The sequence below is a fragment of the Dromaius novaehollandiae genome, chromosome W, assembly GCF_036370855.1.
Source record: "Dromaius novaehollandiae isolate bDroNov1 chromosome W, bDroNov1.hap1, whole genome shotgun sequence".
Classification (NCBI taxonomy): domain Eukaryota; kingdom Metazoa; phylum Chordata; class Aves; order Casuariiformes; family Dromaiidae; genus Dromaius; species Dromaius novaehollandiae.
The window spans coordinates 13895381-13914493 of record NC_088130.1 but is presented as its reverse complement, the minus strand read 5'-3'; the positions used below and the strand labels follow the sequence as shown (position 1 = coordinate 13914493).

Below are 19113 nucleotides of genomic sequence, written 5' to 3'. Positions count from 1 at the left end.
CTCCTTGCCTTTTTCACAACTTTTATTAGAAATGCATCTGTAGATGTTACTCCTTTGTTTTGCCTGTCTCATTTTAACATGGATAAAAAAGAAAATAAACAATTTTGTAAAACATTGTCTGAGGGAGACAGGGAAGCATACAAGGTTTGTTGTTGGATGAGATACTAATGCCTTATGCTTAAGGCTCTCTTAACCTTGCCAGAAAGAAAGTATTAATTTTATTTCTATGCTTTATAAGTACAGTTGTGAAGAGACAGCAATTGTTCCTAAAATATGGATTTACCTCTTTATTTAAACATTGTTCATAGTTCTTCCAGCGTTCTTTAATTCTCATAGTGAGGGGAATGAGGCATAGAGACACATCCTGAAGTACTTACTCAGGAAAAGAAAAGTTCAATATTTCCAGGTCCCCTCAAACTCAATCTGCCTGTCTTGCTACAGACCTATTTTTTCTAGTGATTCCATTCCCCCAGTTAAGAGGTAGGAATTTTAGAATTTATCCAGTGTTTTGTTTGTTTGCAATATCCTCATCTAGTTTCAAGAGTCCTTAATATATCTGACATCTTACTAGGTGCCATTCTGAGGTACGCTGGTGGGTAAAACACTGCAGAAAATTGAAAAACAGAGCTTTGGTGCTGTTAAAATAGGACACTGACTCGAGTCTTGTTGGGAAGAGTTACAGACCCTACTGCTCTAGCATACATAAAACTACTGTGCTAAAGGTAAATGTCTGGGTGCAATAAACTCTATTTCCAGCTTCCAACTAGATGAGCATGTCTGCTACTGGGAAGGGAAAACAGCAGGAAATTACAAACTAAGAAACCCTCCTGACAATTTATCACTAAGAATAACAGAAGTTTTCTTATTTAAAGGAAGAGAGGTGGCACAGAGCCTAAGAACTATCCACCTTTAACAAGATCTACTTTGTATTTAAGCCTACTGTTGTCCTATTTAAGCCTGTTGTAGAGTCCTAGTCTCTTTACAACTTCTATGAAAAGATAATAATAATAAAAACCCTAATAGGGCATACATATATAATCATTTAATTACAAAACATAAAGCACAAGAAGTTGATAAAATATTTTGAAAAGTAGTACAGGCTTAAGACTCACTTACCCTGGCAAAAGAAAACAAGGAGAGAGAGAGGGGCAGCATTAGGCAGACTAGCACTAGCCATTTTTTCATATTGTGGGGAAAAAGGGAAGATTAGTTTAAACTGAGTAATTTTCTTATGCTGATCTGATTCAAACTGTTTCTATATTCTATTTTTCTGAGCATAATGAAATTGTAGTAGAGTGAAATGTACCATTTTGCCTGCTCAGCTATTCCCTTTGAACCTAAAAACAATTTACCTTCAAAGAAGAACAAAATTCCAAAAATCAAGTACTCTTTTTTCCCCCATAGGGATTGGGCCACATGATGTCTTCCACGTGGCTGGTAGTTTTGATTGCTGAATTGAATTATTTAGAATTGCTAAATCAAATTATTTTAAAAGAATAATTCTTTCTGTTCCTCCACCACCACCTTGGGGGCTTTTGGGGTTGCTCTTTTTTCCATTTCCTTTTTTTCCTTCCGCAGTGTTCATACTATTTATTGACTCAAAATGACTGTTGCAGATAATTGCCTGAGGCATCACAGTGAACAAGTACAGCAGCATAAGCTTTTTTAATAAAATTTTTCTTCTCTTCTTTACGAATACAATAAAAGCTGATGTTAACATCCCTTACAGATACAAAACTGTATTGCACTGCACTGAAGATGGACTTAAATCTTTGGATGAAAACACACCTGGAACCTTAACAGACAAGCAAAAATGCCTCCAAATGACCAATAAAGGTTACACCAAGAAGCTGCAAAAGCAGCATTAATGGGCATCCAGATTCTTGCTAAATCTACTGTATGACTTCCTTTTCATATGCCCATCACTATGTTCAAAGTGCAGCAGCTATTTCCAACCCAGGTGACACATATTTATGTACCCTTATATTAGTGGGAGGCTGAAGATGACACCAGGAAGGGACCTTCCTGGGGTAAGATCAGCTGGTTAGGTGAGGAGATGGAGCAGTGGTGGGTGATGGGCAGGGAGGACCAGCTCTGCTTGGCTCCTCAGAGGAGCACTGCCCTAGGGAGGTGGATGGATGATGGACATCCACTTGTCAAACTCTCCTATCAGTCTTCCTGGTAAAAATGGAGGGAACACAGCACAGAGAATTGCCTCTCATTTGCCTCCACAAAACCTGCCTCCAAGACAACGCTTATCTTTAAAAACAGGAAAAGAGAGAAAAAAAAATCTAGTAAGGTCTGCCCTCCATCCCATTTCAAATTTTACTGAAACATCTTAATGTGAACATGATTTAACTTCCAGGAAAATAACCTAGCTGTGTTCTAATTCTTCCCAGGAAAATGTGCTAGGAAATTGCTGAGGCAAAACAGACCTTCTCTGCAAGCACAGTGATTGCAGCACACTGTGATTCTTGCCAGCAGTAATTACAGTCCAGCAGGGCAGAAACCTAATTTTCAGGCCAGGCAGCTAGAAAGCAAGTAAAAACCAGAGAGATGAAGAAAAAAAGCAGCAGGATAGAAAGCAAATGGAGAGTAGGGGGAAGAGATTAGCTGACCTTAGACTCTTTATTGAAAGCATTCACTTTAAAACAGCTCTGTTTTCTTTTTAGCACCAGTTCCATTCTTGCTTAATAGATATCTTTTACCTTCCTTTTCTCTTTTTTCTATGTAGTTTCTGGCTCTGTAGAGTGGATTTAGCCTAATATGTTGCATGCTGTTGTTTGCTTCCCTTCACAGTGATACTGCATTGTGCATCTATAGGCAAAATCAGGTAATACTGTTTTACCTCAGAGTAGTAAATATGAACTAGACATTCAGGAATGATTTGTACACTGTGAGGCACACACACTACACTGGTACTTAGGGTTTTCCAAGTTCTGCATGCATGTAAAGGCAGGGTTACCTTGGAAATACAAATGATGGCTGCACATATGCAGATCTGCACCCGTGGTCCACTTAATGGCAGCTGCCGAATCAAAGGACTAGCTAAGATCAAATACAGCAAATAGATGCTGAGGAGCTTCTTCAAACAGAAAGCAAACGAAGTCATAGGAGAGACAACCCCAGCAGTGGTATGGGTATGCAGATACGGAGGGGAGTAGTGGGACAGGGAGTAGGCTGTAATAGTTTAATTCTAAAATTTCTGAATTCTTACGACTTGTTCCCCTGCCTGGTTCCATAGTAACCAGTCACTTTTCTGCCCCTTACTAATTTGGGTGACATGGAGCTATTGTGGGTGGAGAGGACAGGACTGTGTGTGTGTGGGGGGGACAGACAAAAACAGGTCTATGTGGAGGGCAGTAGTCCTATAATGAGCAAGCCATACAGACCTATAGAAAATTCCTTGCCACAAAAACTTGCTCATTTTGCTCTGTAGGCTTTTCTCTGAGTTAGCATAGCTGTGTCACCATTTGATATATTCAGGCCTAGTTGACTATATAAATGGTAACACTTCCAGCAGTATGAGCTACTACACTGCAAACATCTTTGTATACGTGAAGCTGACTTTACCCCTAGAAAGAGAAGCAAGAGCAACAGGGAGGGGCCACAGCCACAGATATCACTAACTGCAAATTCTCCAGATCATGGGATGGGAATGCATTTGAAAAACTGTTTTGAAATAGTTTAGAACAGTTTTTAATGAGATTAATTACAGGGCATAACGATTCTTCCCAACTACTGGCATATTTATTTCCTCTTTTAGTGCCTTTTCTAACCCAAAGCAAATCCTCCCCTCTCATCACACTGCTTTTTTTCAGGGACTTATTCTGAAAACTTCCCAGAGGCAGAAGAGCTTCTTCCATCCAGAGCCAGTGTGAGGACCCAAGACTAAATACGAATCGCTGTGCAGTACCAGACTGTGCTTCAAATTGCTAAAATATTCTATCACACGCAAGCACTTCTTTTTTTAAATTAGGGTTAACCTCAACTACTTCAGAGTGAGAAGAAGCAGCTGAAATATATTCAGATTTTTAGCTGGCATTTATCTGAAGAGAGAGGAAACAATGCCAGATCGGTAGGGAGAATGCTGTGCCCAGCTGCACTGAAAAGCATTTTGCTCTCTGTCGTGAAGGAGGTAGAGAAGAACAATTATTCCCTGCACCTCAGACTGACTGTGCCCTGCCGACTGTGCAATGGATAGCTGAAGATAGATACAGTAAAAAAACCACTGTGGCAGTGATGAGAGCAGTGAAAGCAGCTGACAGTACTTTCTTTATAGACTGTATTCAAGGCATCTTAAGAATGCTGCAAGTTATTCATGCTTTTAGGGCTGGGAGCATTTTCCATCATCATTTCACTATGATACTGGGAAGGAAAAAACGGTGATATAACTTTCATTCAAAGAGATATATTTTTTTTTTTGCTCTCCCCAAAATTTTTGGAATAGCTTTAAATATCACTTCTCATGAAAAAACAAATTGAAAATGCCTCACAGTTACATAAGTCAGAAAGAAACATCTCCCTTTTCTACAGAGAGGCAGGCACAGTTGTAAATATATCCTGAAACTGTTCTGGCTTTAATAAAACAAACCATTAAAGGAGGTCAGTTATGCAAAGCCTCAAAACGGTTAAGATAAGAGGGGAAAAACACTTCCATTTTTTCTTGCAGCAAATAATCCTGTTTAACGCAGGGGAAAAGCAGCATGACAAAGATCAAAGTGAGCAGGTGAGTAGCTGGATAAGACTGGAGAAAAAAGGAGATGGTCAAATAAGGGGAAATTCAGCAATAGGAAGATTAGAGAGAGGAAAGTTTAGGGAAAAATTAAATCAAGTGGTGGGCTGTTCTGAGGCATAAGAAAGAGAATTCGAAGCGAGGAAATAAGAGGGAGCAGATGTGTGAGGGGAGAAGTTTGAATGCTGGCAGTAAAGTTCCAGAAATTTTTATATTTCCTTCCACTTCCTTCACTGCCACACTTCACATTTTTCTTTGATCCCATAATGTGTCACAGACTCATTGTCTGGTAAGAAGCAGGGAACAAACACAAAATTCAGTGCTTATAAGAAAGGCAGCAGTTCTGCAATTCGGAAGCCATCTAGGTCCACAGAAAATTGTTTGACAAAAATTATTGTCAATGTTTGGCTTCTCCTGTAACTGGTAGCTTTTGCTCCAGGCTGAGACAGCTGTGTCAACTACTTAATGACTGAAGAGAAAAGGCTATGGAAATCTCACAGCTCTGCCCCGCATAAAAAACTTTATATTTTGCCATCTAGCTCTTCAGCTAACCTGTCTGCTTCCAAGTCTGGGTAAGCAGAATGCGCATGTCCCTTTGAAGCCTTTCCTTTGGGAAGGAAACATTAATATTTTCCAGTGGAATAAATAACAAAAAAAATAAGTACTGACACTAAAAACATTGAGAACAATCCTTTTCACTTGTACAGCAGCTTTCATGCAATTACTACCTTAGGCCATTTACCTCTCTGTTCAGGCAGTGAAATACCAGTTCCTCATTTCAGAGTTGAAGAAACATGAATAAATATAAATTGCAAGTCACAAAGAATATAAGCAGGGGAACAGAATTTAGAGACTGTGCTTTAAGCCACTAGGCTGTACTCATCAACAGATTGTGATGATAGACACAAATAGATGTGTTTCCATGTAGACTTGCAATATCAGAATTGGGCAAGGAAAGAGAGATGGTTTTCGGTGAAGAAATGGGCACTTTATTTCAAAAATTGATATATCCCGAACTCCTCCAGCACTCTGATAGAGGAAAGAAAAGTGAAGTAAATGTGATGTTGTACACTTCCACCATCTCTTTGGCAGAGAGGGTTCACAGAAGTGCACATAAACTGACTTAAATATGTTAACAGTAAAAGGGACATGTGTGCATAAAATAAAGATGCATTGTCATCTGCAAGACTGAAGTCCCAAATAGCAGCAATTATAACCGATCGAAACCTGATATAATGGAGTTCATTAACCCTACTTGTCCCAAAGCAGCTGCTGTCCACAGACACTGATCTACTAATGGTATAAGATCATGCATGGGATCTTACATGGCATTCTCCCAGGTGCACACCATGTACCTAGAAGAAGCCTCTATAAAATGCATTTACAGGAGATGCTACATGCCAGCTTTAGAAACCATAACCCCATCAAACTGGTATTTCTGCAGGATAGCACTCTTCTGGCAGAGCAGCAGGCACCTGTGTCACGGACCAGAGGGGTTAGAGTCAACTCTGATCTCTGCCTGTGTCTGATCTTCTGATGAGACCCATGTGCACACCATTAAAGTTTCATTTTACACTTTAGAGACTCAGCAATCTCTGGTATTTGTGTGGATGTGTGTGTCCCTTTCTCTCTACAGCTCCACATGTTCCTGTAGTTCATTCTGGGAAACTATGGACTGACAGCAAATCACAGCATTAGATATTGCTATTTTTGAGTAAATAGGCTCCTTTTGGCACATAACCTCAGATCCTTAATGTCTCTGCTCTCTTGCTAAACAGTGAATCTTGGGTAGGAAAATTTCTGTAAAAAACAGCCAGTCAAGCTAGTGTCATTCAGGGCTTTTAATGAGCAATTTAACCCATAACCCATCTCTTGCTCACGGCTAGTAACCACTGTAAAATTGAATTGTTATTCAAGCCAAAGTTTAATATAAAAGCCATGAGTGATGCTGAGAGCTCACCACTGAGACAGATAGACCTAATATTCTGTTACTTTAAGGGAACGAAACTCCAATTTGGTCATTCCCACTGCTGTATATACTGGAAAATTACGACTTGCAAGTCACTGCCTTACTCAGCGCTGTCTGTAGGACTTCCATGCACAAATACGTCTTCTGATTTTAATTTCAACGGAAAACACTGACCTTAGAGGGAGGGGTTGTGAGTTGTTAGGTGGGAAAGGTATTAAGATTGGGAACCAGGACTCTTGCTCCACCTAAAACTTCAGTTTCTAATTTTGCTTTGCAATTTATTATCAAAAACCTTGACAGTACATGGAAGCCCAGGTTGCTGTGCCATTGATGACGCAGGCATGTGCCTATTCTGTATTTAAGTTGACATCAAAGCCATGACAAAACCCAGAAACATATCAGCAAAAATAGCCATGAGCTATTATTTTCCTAGCCAATTTGCTAGTGATACTAAGCAGGTAAAACTTGGAAAAGACATCTCAATTATTGTAAGGTATTCATAGAGCTCAGAACATTTGCAGATGTTGTTGTATCTACACAGAAGCTGCATCTCATACAGCGAGCTACTCATCTATGGCTTTTGGATATTACAGCAGTAAAGAAAGGGTTTCTGTTCTGCCTGGAGCTAGAGAAGAGGAAATTCTTTTTTCCCAAAAAAGGTAACAGAAATTATAACTCGTTGGACATCACAGGGTCAGGGAGTGAGAAAGGTTTCTGAGCAGGATGTGTAGCGTGTAACCTGTACTGAATACTGCCGACTTACTGATTACAAAAATTGGCCTATATTATCTAATGCAAGACTTGCTGTGCCACATGCTACTGTTCTGCCTTCACTTTCTGTGCTGGGACAATTGTCAGTGCTCTATAATGATTCAGTGCGCATTTTGCAGAATTACTCGTTGACAGTGTGAATAGGACAACGGGTATCTTCATAAACATATGCTTTTAAAGGGCAAAGAAACTTTAAATTTCATTTCTCTGGCTGCAGTTTTAATCGCAGAATACATGGTAAGGGAAGAGATTTATTTTAAGTTACATTACTCTCTCCTAGGTGACTCCATCTGAGTCCATTGGGCAAGGAATATGCACCAAACAGAACAGAAAATTCATGCTTAATGAATGCAAGCAACAGATCAGGGATTTTCTGTAGCTCTCTGGGTGGCTCGAGTTACAAAAGGGCTATTGGTCTTTGCAGACTTGAGCTGAAGATGGCATGGCTGAGGTTCAGGGTAGACCAAATAACTGTCTAAATTGCACACTTTCGCTTCGACAGTCAGTCTGACATTCTGCTGCTTTCTGTCAGCAGGAGCCCTACTTCACCTGCCACCAGTTGAAAGGCGACTGCTAGGATCAAAAGCTTTTCAAGGCTTAGGCGCAGTACAACAGCTGCCTTTATCTCTTTTTTGATGCAAGTAGCTGTTTTGCCTGTGGAACTTTTGTTCTCAGGATTACTGAAGCACAAGGCACAAAAACCTGGGCCTACGATCAGATTTTATCCTCAGTGGAGTCAATGGCAAAGCCCAAATAACTTCAGCTGGCTTCTTGTCAGCCTGCAGGTTGGAAAAATTAGAATTCCTAAAAAAACCTAATCAAAGAAGGTGTACAGAATTTAAAACTACCCTGTAATCATAATTTTAATACCAATTTACAGTGGTACGGCCTACTTACTAGACTAATCCTATTGTCTGGAAATGGTTGGATTGGAGGTTTAATTTTCATGAAAATGAAATGAACTTCAGCTATGCAGAATACAAAGATTCGGTCAGCATTAAGAAATCTTAGCTGCAATAATTTATTTGTCTACTTGTTTATGAAACCCAATTTCTTTAAAAATTTCTTTTAAAAAATGGAGCTCAATGAGCTATTTTAACCTTTGCAAAGGGCCAAGGAAAGAAATAGACAATGTTCTGGTATTATAAAAGCCAGTCGACTTAGCTAATACGCGTTTCAAAACATATCTACGTGCATGTTAATATGCAGTTCACAATGTATCTCCATGAATGTTAATAAACACTTGCAAATAATGTTTAATTAGACTGCAAATTCACTGAACCCACACATCCAGCTGAAAAACAGTTGTTTTTGTAGCCAGCATATGATCAGGTCAGGCTTTTGCCAGTCTAAACTCTTCCAGACACACTGACAGGTTTGCTCCAACCTTTTCGGTCAAACAAAATAGAAAGCCTTGGAGAAGAATAAATCTCATTGGCAGTTTGAATGGAAAAGAAACTGCTAAATCACTCACCAGCCTCTCAGTACTTTGGGTAAGTAACTGATGAGCTGAGTCAAGATCCTGTATTAGTTGGATAAAACTGGGGTACAAATGCCACTCAAGCTACTCATACACTGAATCTTTGTATTTCTGGACAATTTGCTTCCATTTCTGTTTGAGAGAGAAAGCCAATCCTGGTGTCAGCTCACTGCGCCCAGCTGCTCCGGCATGAAACCTAGTTTGTTTGTTCTGGCAGCACCAGAGTTGCAAGTTAGTCATGAATTAGTCTGGAATGAACTATTACCATATTTGCAGCAAACCAGAATTGCTGTAAGCTTTACGCTATACCCAAACAGTAATCATGTTTGTCGCAGTGACTACACACTGAGCCACAGGAATAGCGGAGAACAGGACAATCAAGGGAAAAATATCCATTACATGCTGACATGAAATAGAGATGCTCTTGTTTTCCTTTTAGCAAGAATTTACTGGTGCATGGAAACCTATTAGTGTATATAAACCTATGCCCACTATCCATGATCTCTTCCTTCGGTGAACCTATCCTGTAGCGGAGTTATAGAGAATCACACTATTAATTCATTTAGTGTAATAATTGGAATTTCAAATAGTTAGCAGAAAATTGTCATGGTAGCAACAAAAAACCCAAACTTTACCAGCAGGCAGCACATAGTCTTTACCACTGATGTTACTTGTGCCATCTTTTAATTACTAAGATATTAAGATAGGACCTTTCCTGATTCATGGCAAATGTCTCTGTCCATCAGATGGAAATGAAGATTATTCACTCTTAAACCACTATGTTCAAAGCACTAATTTTATGACAAATGTATCTCACTGCAACAAGTGTGGGCTTTTTCAGGGACATGCACCTCTCTGGCTTGCCAAAGCAGCCTTTCCCCACGCCTGCCCAAGGGAGCCTCCCTCTTCCTCTTCCCCCTGCTCCGCAGAGGGACGCGTTCAGCTTGCCAGAAAGCACACTCGGACTCAAGAAGTCACGTCACTTCCCTGGGAATAAGGCACTGCGGCAATGCGCCAGTCTAAGCTGTAAAAGGATTCAGTACTCCTGAAACAGTGCAGCAGCCTGTATTTGCCGGGTAACTCAAACACCAGAATTACTGTCTTGAAGGACAAATAATAAGGCTAATTTATTTATCAGGACAGAAAAAAGCACTCCTTTGTGAAGCTGGAAACAGACTTTTGAAGTATAACTGAACGCAACGTGTGTTCAGATGCTATCTGAAGGGAATTTTCTTCCAGTCGGCTACTTGAGGGATTCCCTTCCCGGCCGCCACTTGACTACAGGGGCTGAGCGAGGACTGCAGCCGGCGACGTCCCTGCCACATTGAATCCTCAGGGAATGCCCTCGCCTGCTCCTCGTATGCTGAGTTCAGAATAGAAGTGAGACATCAGCGAACAACCTTGGAGACAGTCTTGTTCTTCTCCACTCTCTCTGTCATTTCTTATCAATTTAAGGAAGTCCATTTTTTTTGCACCTTTGGACTCGTTGATATGGAATGCAAAGGTCCCATGTGAAAAAATCTGTTTTCTTTCCTTAAAAATCCCCCCTTTCTCTCCTCTCCCTGACAATTTCTTTTTTCTTAGTGACAGACAACGTATCATCGAATTTGCTGTTCTAGCTTCCTCTGAAGTTGCATGGAGGAAATGGGAACAGGTAGAAAAAGTGCTCGTAGTAATTTTTGAACAATTTTTTGAAGGTGTTGAGTGGACTTTACAATACTACTTCCTGCACAATTAGCGGTGCTGAGCCTTCATGCTCTTATTTTAGTTACTACTTTGGGCAAACATTTTTTAAGAATTCGTTGTACGTGTAACAGTAGTGAATCTCCATAAATTATATATAAGCCACTCTCCTGCCCTTGTATTCTACAACTGTAGACAGTATGTACAGACACCTATATTCTATTTAATTCTAAATAGGTTTTTATATCATATACCTCTCTAAGCAATAGGGTTTTATATCATATACCTCTCTAAGCTCAAATACATTTCTGAATATAAGCTCAGATGCAGGCAGTGCCAACTAAGTTTGCAATGTAATTAAACTTACTCATTAAACAGAGAAGTGAAATTTGCTCTGTTTTGTAAGCCTAACAGACTTAGATCTCTCATCTGCTGTGGCCTCACCCTATCATCCAGTTCATGTACTGATTTTATTCAGCAAATGAACTTACTCTTCAGCAAATAAACAGAACACTGCACATTTAATAGCAAGGCATACAATTTAGAGACCATTCTTTAAAAGTAAATGTCAACACGTCAGAACTAGAAACACCCCATTTCCTGTAAAGGGGGTAACCTTTGTTATGATTATGCTTTTTCCCTGGCCACCACAATTCTGTTAGGTTTATAAAAGAGATGCTGGTGGTTTATACATTCTAAATAGGTACAGTAGGAAATCTTGTTTTCAAAGATAGATTTTTAATTCCTTTCCACAGATAAACTTGCATTTTCTTTTCTCTTTGGAAATTTCCTCTGCACATCTGTAATTCAACTGTATTTATGTACTTTACTGTAAGAACATGTTCTTGTCTGTACCTATTTGCATTTATTTTTTTAGCTGCACACTGTAATAAGGCAAGTCTCTCCTGTGCTCTCTACTTTGCTACTTATGAATTCAGCAGCCACAAAATCAGACAGCCTGGGAGACTGGGCCCATCAACTTAGGAAAAATAGCTGTGATCAATTTGGCTCTTGCTGAGCTCTAATAAGAGACAATCTTTTGCATCTTCCTTCTATTTGTCTGGTTTGGGGGAGGGAAGATCTGAGCAATGGCAATGTCAGTTCATCAAGCAGTGTTTTGTCTTATGCATGACAAAACCAGAAGGTCAAGCTAGAGGAAGGAGGAGAGCTGGAGCAGATGTGGAGATATGAAACATCTGGCTGATGAAGCCTCCACTCACTCCTGGGAATACTTCACGCCTCCAAGGTCATCCGACTCCTCTGGCAATGCTACCTTCATCATTACGAATATTGTCATTCTTCTAAATTCGTCTACATCATCATGAGTCTTAAAGGCCACCATTAGCTTAACAAGTACATTGCAGGCAGAAAACCTTTTCAGCTTACCACTGTTAAAATTTGCACTCTCTGAGCACAACTGAGAAACCCGAGAGAAACAGCTGTTTTAATGTGTTCCCTTTGTGTATAGTTGGGTTAGTGTTACAAACGCAAGCTCAAAACACCTAACTATGGGCAAACCATCTCCTGGCTGCTGGCTTTTCACAAGAGAGTTAGCTGAGGAGTATAAATGGTGACAGAGGTGACACATCTGCAAAACAACTTCTAACCAACGCACTACCTTGCCTGGGATAAAAATCCTGACTTGATTACTGCAGGTGAAAACTCCATAGTTAAATTCGCAATGGCAGAGTTAGTTCAAAGCCTGACAACCAAATCTGGAATTAGAGGCCTGCAATAACCTAGCATTGCATGTTTCCCAGAGTCCTGGTAAAGCAATGTCTCTCTATTTCTCTCTCTCTTTTTTTCTTTCTTGCTTTCTTCCTTCTTTCTCTCTCTCCCCCCCTCCCTTCTTCCCTTCTTCCTTCTTTCATTCCTTCCTCCCTCCCTCCTGTGTAGGTCCTGTACATGTACATCATGATTATTAAAAATGTTAACATAAATGGGCACATTTACAGCACCAAAGCTGTAGGAGGAACAGGGTCATCATTTCATCTGAATTCTCACTGTGGGAGAAAGCAGTCTGTGGGGGGTGCTGATAAACAGACAAATGCCCAGTTCAGCTCCATCAACCATCTGCTTGCTGTGCAACGGCAGAGTGGAGCCGCACGCTGCTGCTATGTCTTTCCTGCAAAAGTTGTCCTGGACATCCCCCTCCTGCAGTTCCCCAAGGTAAATGCCATGTGCTTATGGTATGTATAAATGCTTAGTTATGAATGAGGAAGGCTGGCTACTTTTTGATGGATGCATGAGCTGTTGGTTAGTGGCCAGGGTACTACACTCTTGGCAAGTTAAATCGTATAAAGGAATATCTTCTGCTATTTTGGAAAGCTCTGGCTAAAAGGAACAGCCTTCCTATTAACCCTTCCTAGCCATTACTACACCCACATTCAGTGGTATCATTCATTCCATGTCCTCCTTTTAACTGAAATTAAAAGGCACAAGAGAGGATGAAGTTACAGAGAACTCAAATAACTTCAGAAAAAGAAACACCTATAAAAAATCTGAGTCAATCTTTTCTCTTGAAGTTACCCTACACAAAGTGTTGCAGGCTGTCAACAACCTGGAATTTCAGGGAGCTGTGATATGAACTGAAAACAGATCTGAGAAGAAGGATTAAGTTACAAAATAGAAAGATGTCTATTCAGTCAGTCTGCAAGAAATAAAAGCTACTAGAATTTAATTCCAACCATTTTAAAATATGATTTTGCTTTAAAAATGCTTCTGCAAAAGCAGCCTCGTGGAGCTCCCAGAAACTATTGAAAGAACTTATGTTCTTCTAGAAAGTATAAGTATGTGTAAAGGGATAGCCTGCCACTGCAGGATAGGATCCTTGGAGACAAGCTTGTTTTGTTTTCCTTTCACACATCTCCATAATAAAATAATAGCCCTAGTGATACTTGCGCAACTCTACCATATCTTTAAAATATGATCCTAGTGACAGATATACAATTAGACTTTCTTCTGAGGGTTTCTATAGTTGAAAGTGGTAGAATTTTAATCACAATATGCCTGGGGATGACTGGAAAGTAATAATATCCATGTCCTATTAGCTATATTTTGTCCTGTCAAAGTAAATGTAGGGGAATTTACAGAGGGAGGAGAACTGTTGGAGTTCACTTAATATCAGGAAATAGATAAAAGCAAACAAAAAGTCTAATATAGTGATCAGATTTGGGACTACTACACCCTTCCCTTATACCTTTTAGAGTCTAGACCACCATTATGAGATCTGTAAAATCCTTCAGCAGGCTCCTGAAAGACTCAATCAAAACAATGCACTGAGCTTTCTCTTCTCAGCTAAGGAAGGTCTGAACATACCAGCTCCTTCTTCTTCATGCACTCCATGAGGATAATGAAGAGGTGCTGTGCCTGTGTTCGGGTATAGGTGAACGTCTTCTGGATGGTAACCAGCAATTGGTCCCTCAAGGACTCATTGATAAGTCTGAAATTAAAAAAAAAAAAAAGAGAGAAAAAGCAAAATTCTGTTACTAAAGTGGACAGTAAAGATGGTCATAAGGGAAAACCCTGCAAATTCAGGCAAGTAGGAGTTAGACAGCAAAGCACTGAAAGTTGTTCTGGACAGGTCTGAAGGGCAGGAATTGCTGAAAGCATCAGAGACAAACTTGAAAACATTGTTCTCAAAAAAATATGTTGATCATCATGTTGGGGTCTCTCATCTCCAAAGTTTTTATTTCAGTTCCCAGATGTTGCGTGACAGGAGGTCATTCAAGCTATTAACTATGTGGGATTTCCTAATGAAAACAAGAACCACACTGTTAGCCTGGGATTTGAGGGACATCAGCACATCTAGTTGAACTGAACATGCACTTCTATCAGGGAGTTAGCAGAACTTAACTTATAGTTTGTTTTATGAAACCGGGCATATTTCTGTTGTCAGTGTTTCTGGTTTTAGCAAAAACTTCATCTCACAACACTGATGTAAGGTAAGAAAAGAATAAAGATTATTGCCCTGCTCCTGAAACCACCCAAAGAAACCATTTTGCTTTTGTTTATGGTGAACTTCCAGGAGTTTAAAGAGTAACCATTTTTATGTGCCTCTTAAGTGCTAATGTCAGTACTTGCAAAAAGTGGGACAACAGCAGAAAGCAATAGTAATACTACATGGAATATCAGTAACTGAACTACAGCCCTTGATATCAAGCAGCCTAATCATCAAGACTGTTCTAGAGGAAACGCTGCCATTCTTAATGTCTTACAAATTAGTGGTTTCAATAATTTAGAATGTGTATCCTTTGAAACGTGAAAACTTCTGCACTATAGCAGTTTTTCACATTAGCTGAGTCAGAATGTTTTAAAGGATAAATCAATGTTAATCATCTGGGGATATGAAAATCAGTAAGTGTTCATCAGTCATATTTTATAATAGAAGAAAAACAAAGCTTTATGTTAAAGCCTTGCAGCAACTGCAAAAAATTATCAGAAGCAGTGCAGTATCTAAAAGTCAGTCTTTGCTTATGGCAGCTGCTTTGGGATAATAAAGACCAAAACCCTGTTTATTTCACACCACTGGTAAATGTCACCTGCACCTCTCTGGAGCAAGAAAGCCTGAATGAGACTGCAGGAAATTCACTACAAAATTGAATTTCAGGTATGATTCAAATATCTTGCCATCATACCTACAGCGAACATGTCATTAGAAGGGATAATTTATGGGGATAGTAAAGAGGGATAGAAAAGAGGTGCATAGGAGAATATATATTTATTGGCATATGGGGTGCATACATTTTCTACTATGAATTGGACTGTGGGTATAGATGTGGAGGACTGGCTTGAGGGCAGAGGTCATGTGAAGACTGAACAACTAAAGGAAGCAGAACTAAGTATATATCGTACACAGTTAATGTGAGCCAAGTCCCGTATGAGAGTAAAAACAGTTAGAGCCAAGGACACATTGTCCTTGGCTCCAAGGTGTTATCAATGATTAGTCCTGGGAACTTGCGGGTGATGTAATGCAGAAGTTGCTGGGTAAACCAAATTGCTGTTACCAATAAGGAGCTCAGCTTTTGCAATATGTATGAGCCTGATTAGTCCTGTGCTATATAAAGAAAGACCACACCTAATAAAGTTGAAGTACACTGATCACTCATATTGAGCGTCTGGGTCTTCCCTCCGTCGGCTCCTCCCGTGCAAGTTTCCAACAAATGGCGCCCGAACAGGGACCCTGCCGGTCAGGGACTCGGTGATTAAAAACTCAGGAGTCGACAGAGTGCTAGAGACAGCTGGTCCTGCTGTGCTAAAGGCGACGAGACACAAAAGGGGGTCTACGTGCCAGAGCTACAGAGGAGGTGGAGAGGACACAAACAAAGGGGGTCCGTGCCCAGGACGAGACGGGGTCCTGCCAGAAAGTCTTGCCGCAGGTCTTGCAAAGGTTGCAACGGTAAGTGAGTAACCACGGCGCGACAAGTGGCTTATTATTTATTAAGATGCTTTTTAGAAAAGCGAGGTACTCAAGGAATAGAATGTCATAAGGAACTCCCAGGGCTATTAGCTTACGGAGTGGCTAAGGGGTGTTTTGTTAACCCAGATACCATGTTCGAACAAACTGAATGGAAAAAATTTGGGGACAAGTTGTTTGATGAAGTAATAAGTGACAACAAGACAGCAAAAAGGCTGATGAAGCCATGGAGGGCAGTTACTAATGCTCTCACACCTCAAAAAAAAAAAAAAAAAAAAAAAAAAAAAGAAAAAGAAAAAGAAAGAAAGTAACTGCCGCGGAGCATTTGGGAAGCCCCGATGGGTTCAAGGAACCCCCGCATGCAGAGGTGTCCCCTGTGTCCCCATACCCATCACCCCCCTCGAACCTTTACTATTGCCCAGGGAGGGTCTGGGAACACAGGCCTGCCAAAAGGAGCAACATTGACCATGCGGCAGATCCCCCCTCCTCCCTCAGCGCCTCCCCCCCCCTCTGTCTCTCCCCCCTCTCTCCCTCCCCCCCCTCTCCCCCCCCCTCTCCCCCCTCTCTCTCTCCCCCCCCCCTCTCCCCCCCCCCTCTCCCCCCCCCCCTTTTTTCTCCTCTCCTCCTTCTCCTCTTCCTTTGGCCACAGTTATCTGAGGACACCCATCTCAGGCTATCAATGTGAAATAAGTTTTTCTCTATGATATTAATGGTCAGAAACCACTAATAAAAGCAGTTTGGAAAAAAAAAAAAAAGAAAAAAAAAAGAAAAAAAAAGAAAAAAAAAGAAAAAAAAAGAAAAGGGGGTATCCCATCTTATATGGGAATAAAGCAGGGCCGGGAAGAGCCTTTCGGCTTGTTTATTGACAGAGTAGCCAATGCTATACAAGCAGCAGGGGTACCAGATTACCTGAAAGGGACTATCTTGAAACAATGTGCAATACAGAATAGTAGCCCTTCAACGCGTAGTATTTTAGCCACGCTCCCGGGAACATGGACTATTGAGGAGGGGCTAGAAAGAATGGCACAGGTACCTGTAGGACCGCAAGCTATGCTAGTAGAGGCGGTGAAACAATTAGGAGAGAGCATGAGAGAGCAAGCACAGGCGTTGCAGGATAATATGCAACAGAATCAAAGTCAGGTATTCGCTGCCCTTGCTCCTTTGCAAAACCCCGGCGGAAATACCCCCCCTGATCGACGATCGGCACGAGAATGCCAAGCTAGTAGAGTATGGTGTCCCAACTGCAAAAGCAACAAACATGATGGAGCGGCTTGCTGGAAGGCTGGTTCGGGAAACGCCCGGAGAAGCGGGACGAGCCGCCCCGCGACGACACAAAAGGCGGCCTTCACCACAACAACTCAGCAACCCCCGCAGTTAACACAACCACCTCAGCCGGCGCCCAGCTCCACTCCGAACGCCATGAACCCCTTTGTCTTCGACCAGCCACCAGAGGGAGTCTCGGGCTGGACTTGGCAACAGCAGTAGACGCCACCTTATTGGATACAAAGCCAACAAGAATCCGGACGAATGTCTACGGACCAGTAATTATTAATCATCATGAGCCAGTAGGTGCCTTACTGATTGGAAGATCGTCCGCTACAATGAAAGGATTACAAGTTTTGACAGGATTGATCGACAAGGACTATTTCGGGGAAGTACAAATTGTGGTTTCAGCAATGTTTCCACCTATGCACATACCGCAAGGATCGAGAATAGCCCAGCTTATTCCGCTTCCCCACCTGACTGTAGGGGTGGCACCAGCGAAAGAGCAACCACGAGGCTATGGTGCTTTTGGTTCCACTGGAAGTGTAGTATTACTGACTGTCGGAATGCATCAAAGGCCCCGACAAACCGTGACTGTAAAGTATAAAGAAGAATCTATACGCACTAATGCCTTATTGGACACTGGAGCGGATGTATCAATAATTAGCACTAAGATCTGGCCCCAGCATTGGCCAACCCGAGAGACCAGCTCTACGGTAGCTGGAGTAGGCGGGGTCACCCTCGCCCGAAAATCATCGACGCTACAATGGACTATAGGGAACAAGGTGGTTAATTGCTCCGTTTCCATTTTACCCCTACCTGAAGGAGTGCAAGCATTAATAGGGCGCGATATCCTTGCCCAGATGGGTATGGTGCTTACCTCGGAACACCCTTTATAGCACCGGCCATTGCCTGGACTTTCCCAATCCCACTCAGCTGGAGGACTGATCAGCCTGTGTGGGTAGAGCAATGGCCGCTTAAACGGGAAAGTCTCATTCAAGCACATGAACTAGTAAAGCAACAGTACAAACAAGGTCATCTAAGACTATCTACCAGCCCTTGGAATACCCCAATATTTGTGATCAAGAAAAAATCCGGCAAATACAGACTTTTACACGATCTACGTGCTGTAAACAGACAGATGCATGACATGGGTGCTTTACAACCGGGGTTACCCAGCCCAGCAATGATCCCAGAAGGCTGGCACCTGCTAATCATAGATTTAAAGGACTGTTTCTTTACCATAGCCCTCCATGAAGATGATAAACAGCGATTTGCATTTACACTCCCTGCTATCAATAGAGAGGGGCCAGACCAAAGATTTGAATGGACAGTACTACCGCAGGGTATGCGAAACTCACCAACCCTCTGTCAACTCTATGTCGATGCGGCACTTCAACCGTTACGTCAACAGTGGCCAGAGACCATGATATATCACTACATGGACGACATATTGTTGGCACAAAAAAACCCTTTTTCTCCTGAACAAAAATTTGATCTAATCACACAATTAAAGAAAAAGGAACTTGTAGTGGCCCCGGAAAAGGTACAAGAATCCAGCCCCTGGCAGTATCTAGGCTGGCATATTTCGAATGCCACCATCAGACCACAGAAATTGACAATCAGGACTGACATAAGAACACTCAATGATGCTCAAAAACTATTAGGAGACCTCCAATGGATCCGTCCGGTTGTCGGCATTCCTAATGAACTTTTAAATCTGCTACGCCCCTTGCTGAAGGGAACAGACCCAGCGGCTGCCGTCACGCTCACAGAGGAACAGCAACGGGTACTCC

At 41.4% G+C, this 19113-nt stretch overlaps 1 protein-coding gene across 2 annotated transcripts in view; it reads right to left on the bottom strand.

Moving 5' to 3' along the window:
- Positions 1-19113, bottom strand: part of LOC135323498 (transient receptor potential cation channel subfamily M member 3-like) — a 285214-nt gene that overhangs the window by 74979 nt on the left and 191122 nt on the right. For both annotated transcript variants that reach the window (XM_064499862.1, XM_064499864.1), the window contains exon 8: positions 13957-14080. In XM_064499862.1, the coding sequence (XP_064355932.1) occupies positions 13957-14080 (124 nt within the window). The remainder of the gene's footprint in view (positions 1-13956; positions 14081-19113) is intronic.